General features: G+C 35.5%; 1 protein-coding gene across 1 annotated transcript; it reads left to right on the top strand.

Annotated features, from left to right (window-relative positions):
* The first annotated feature begins 268 nt into the window (after positions 1-268).
* Positions 269-3,632, top strand: LOC142973733 (GILT-like protein 2). Its single transcript, XM_076115721.1, has 5 exons — positions 269-411; positions 707-786; positions 1,537-1,704; positions 2,749-2,937; positions 3,387-3,632. Exons 1-5 carry the CDS (start codon positions 339-341, stop codon positions 3,603-3,605), a joined length of 729 nt encoding a protein of 242 aa, XP_075971836.1. The 5' UTR covers positions 269-338; the 3' UTR covers positions 3,606-3,632.
* Positions 3,633-3,841: the final 209 nt, after the last annotated feature.

Raw genomic sequence — 3,841 nt, 5'->3', positions numbered from 1 at the left:
TTGTAAAACTGACTTAGTCCTCTCAATCTAAATTTTTGTTGGTTAAGATAAGATAAGACAAGATAGTTGAAGACCTTCGATCCAATAAAGACTTTATTTCCAAAATTGAGACCTAATAACGTGAAATACAGGGTGAAAATTGCACACGAGCGAAGCCACGCAGGTCAGCCTGTTACACATAATATTATTTATTATCGACAACAATAATTAAAATTTAAAGAAACATGTTATTATAAATAGCTGTATGTTTCGTTTTATCGCTAGTATACATAGGACCGCAAGTGAGGGATCATTATAATATTTTGTTAGCGCATACGAGTCGTGATTCAAAACCAATAATGTTCGCGTATCGGTGTTTAATATTTTACGTAATTAGTTTAACAATTTTGTCAGCTAGCGGCTTATGTATTGGTACGTAATTTGCTCTTTGCTTTTGGTTTTAAAAAAAGAAATATCGCGACAATTTGAGAACCTCCTCATTTTTTTGAAGTCGGCTAAAAAGACAACTCTCGCAAAAATTGCTCTTGTGTCGCGGGTACTTTTACAAACATACAAACAACGGACACAGTACAACCACACCCGAAACAACTATTTGTAGATCGCACAAATAATTGTGTGGCGACGTTAACCACTATTGGATTTATTATTGGAAGAATTTGAATACTTATTTATTGAACGTAAATAAAAATGTGTGGTCTATTTACAGATAAAATAGTGAAACATGTGGGCGGGGAACCTATTAAATCAGTTATTAACAGCGAAGACACTGATCTGATCAAAAATAAGGTAAGACCAAATTTATATTAGTTTCTTTATTCCGAAGATTTACAACATTATATCAGAACATTATTACATATACTTGTAAAGTGAATTAAAAATCTTTATTTTAATGTTAATACTAGTATCAGTTACAAAAATGGTGAACCAGTTGATATCCAATATGTTAGATTAGGCTTGGTTAAATTAATAACTAATATTTTTAAAACTTAAGCTGCTATTTCAGATTGCATGATCATAATTGTGATAATATGTCCACAAAAAAAAAGGTGTGTCAATTAAAGTCATCACCATTTCAACTGCAACCTATGCAACGTGGCCATTTTGTTATGTGGTGTAATCACAATAACTTTACCATTTACTGCACGTTTGGCGCTGTGGTTAACGTAGTCGCCTTGCCGCAATAACCGAAGCGTCGCGTATGGCGGGTTTGAATCCCACCTGGGACAATTTTTTATATGACGAGTATATTTTGTTCTGAGCCTGGTTGTAAATGTATCTATATGAGTATGTATTTAGAAGTATATAAGTATGTTTATCGGTTATCTGGTTACCACAGTACAAGCTCTGCTTAGTTTGGAATCAGATGACCGTGTGTGAGTTACAATGATATATTTAATTATATTTAATTATATAACTCACACACGGTCATCTGATTCCAAACTAAGCAGAGCTTGTACTGTGGTAACGTAACGTGTGGTAACTAAGCAGAGCTTGTACTGTGGTAACACGTAAATACGTGACTTTTATCCTTTACAGGACAACACAACAGAACAAGCAGCTGAAGAAAAAGTAAAAATAGAATTGTACTACGAGTGCTTATGTCCATACTGCAGGGCCTTCGACAGAAATCACTTAACACCAACAGTGAGGAAACTCGGGGAAAAATATCTCGATATTCATTTGTATCCATATGGCAATGCTGAAGTAAGTAGCGATTATCGAGAATTAGATAACCTGTTTTGACTCTATATAGTGATTGTTGATGTATTTTAGTATATACGTCTTACAATAAGAAGCTAAATAAAAACGTAGATTATGTGCTTATTATTTACAAGCTTCTTCTGCCCGCGACTTCGCCTGCCTGAAAATATTTTCGTGGGTAAAAGTATCGTATGTGCTAATCCAGGTAATAAGCTATGAGTGGACACTGGACAGTGTTCATGAAAATTCGACCTGCAGTTTCTTTCACATAGAGTGATCCCCGAGAAAGGTTTTAGAGTATAATAATTCGGGTTAATTTGAGCGAAGGTGGGCTTGGCTGCTAGTTAAAGTAATAGAATGGAGCTGATAGTTAAATAGATACAAATTGTAAATCCCAAAAATATTGCATCTTGCTTTCGAACTACTGAGAATTCGGAGCTCAGAGGCCGAAATCCTCGAAAAACCTATTGAATTGCATACCCTGAGTTTTGTCTGCGAAATGGTATGACAGGAAATAGTTAAATGGAAGTTCCCAAACAAAAGTAAAACCTTTTACTAGCAGAGTCTAACCGCCAGCTACCGGGAATTCTTTACAAGTTCTGTAACGCGATCACGAACTTTCGATTCTGTCGTGTCGCTATTGTAGAGCTTAACATTTGGACTTTTTAAATAATATTTCGAGAGTCCTCGAGTTTTTTTTTTTTTTAATTATTTACTTACTTTAGTCCGCAGTTTCGTCACTGTGGAATGATTTCCCGGAATAAAAGCTATAATTAACGTTACTCCACGGTTTGAACTATTTGTTTGACAAACCATTACTCAATCTTACCCATATTTATATAATATATTCTATAACTAGACTTATATACCACACATTAGTCAAGTACAAATAGTTATAACACGACTGATGATATTCTTCAAATAATTTCTGGTTCTTGAAAGCTTTACCACCAGGTTGCAAGCAGGAAAAAACAAAAATCAAAAAGAAAGAAAGCAATACAGCTTTTTTAAAAGTATAATATAATAACCAATTTATCTACTTTTCAGACAACAGTCTACGACAATGGTACGATCGAGATCGAATGTCAGCATGGAGTACCAGAATGTTATGGTAACATGTTGCACGCGTGCGCTATTGATCAGCTAAAACCCCTCACTAAGGCCATCTACTACATCTCCTGTTTGATGGGTACTTCGCAAAGTCACGGAGGATCTAACGATGAGGCTGCTGATAAGGTAATTTTATGATTAAATAGCAGCCAAATGCAGAAATGTTTCTCAACTTTAAGCTAATCTAAAGTGTCATGCTCGCTTCGGCCAGCTTCTTCAATTATATCTAACTAATATCCCTCAAAGCTGAATTGCATAAAAATTTGTCCTGTCGTTACTACTGTTGTACCTGTGATGTATCGACATTCGTTCCATTTACAGCCTCGATAGTAATAGAACTTCGAAAATCATAACTTTTACACTTTCGCGTTGCACGTTATTTCCTAAGCGAGCCTTGGACTACTTGAAGTTTCACCGCAGCTGGTAAAACTGCTAAACGTTTCTTAAAAGCTGCTAGCTAACGACTACAGCCAAAGTAGCCTAAAATCTTTGGCATACTTATCAAAGCATGTCTACTTATCAAGGCAATTCCACACACTGTAGAGTTAAGTAATAAATGTGAATTTAATTTTCAGTGCGGAACTCAAATGAACATAGATTCGGAGCCAATAAAAACGTGTGCCAAAGGTCCTAAGGGTTTAGAACTTGCGAAGTACTACGGTGATGAAACCAACAAGATCGATTTTCACGGTGTACCACATGTTGTTGTCAATGGAGTGGAGTACGAGGGCGATGACTTCTTTCACGACGTCTGCGAAATCTTTGCACACACCCCACCGGAATGTACCGAATGATTTTCGTAAATAAATATTATTAATTGATTCTACTGTTTTATTTTTACTGCTTTAAAGTAATAAGTGTTATTTTTGGAATTTATAAATAACGAGACAAAGAAAAACAACCCAACTTTTGTGGTCAACGATTCGAACCAGGGGCAACACCATCACTTTTTGAAGTTATTTGTGTATTAGAAATATGTATCATTTGCTCTAGCGGCGAAGAAAAAAATATGATTAACGCCTTTCATGCA

Source organism: Anticarsia gemmatalis, chromosome 1 (genome assembly GCF_050436995.1).
Source record: "Anticarsia gemmatalis isolate Benzon Research Colony breed Stoneville strain chromosome 1, ilAntGemm2 primary, whole genome shotgun sequence".
Taxonomy (NCBI): domain Eukaryota; kingdom Metazoa; phylum Arthropoda; class Insecta; order Lepidoptera; family Erebidae; genus Anticarsia; species Anticarsia gemmatalis.
The sequence above is the reverse complement of the archived record's forward strand: the minus strand, read 5'-3'. Positions and strand labels throughout refer to the sequence as shown.

Coding starts and splice junctions, on each gene's coding strand:
- LOC142973733 (XM_076115721.1), top strand. CDS start 339: ATGTTCGCGTATCGGTGTTTAATATTTTACGTAATTAGTTTAACAATT. Junction 1,705..2,748: donor ATCCATATGGCAATGCTGAA/GTAAGTAGCGAT, acceptor TCTACTTTTCAG/ACAACAGTCTACGACAATGG. Junction 2,938..3,386: donor ACGATGAGGCTGCTGATAAG/GTAATTTTATGA, acceptor TTTAATTTTCAG/TGCGGAACTCAAATGAACAT.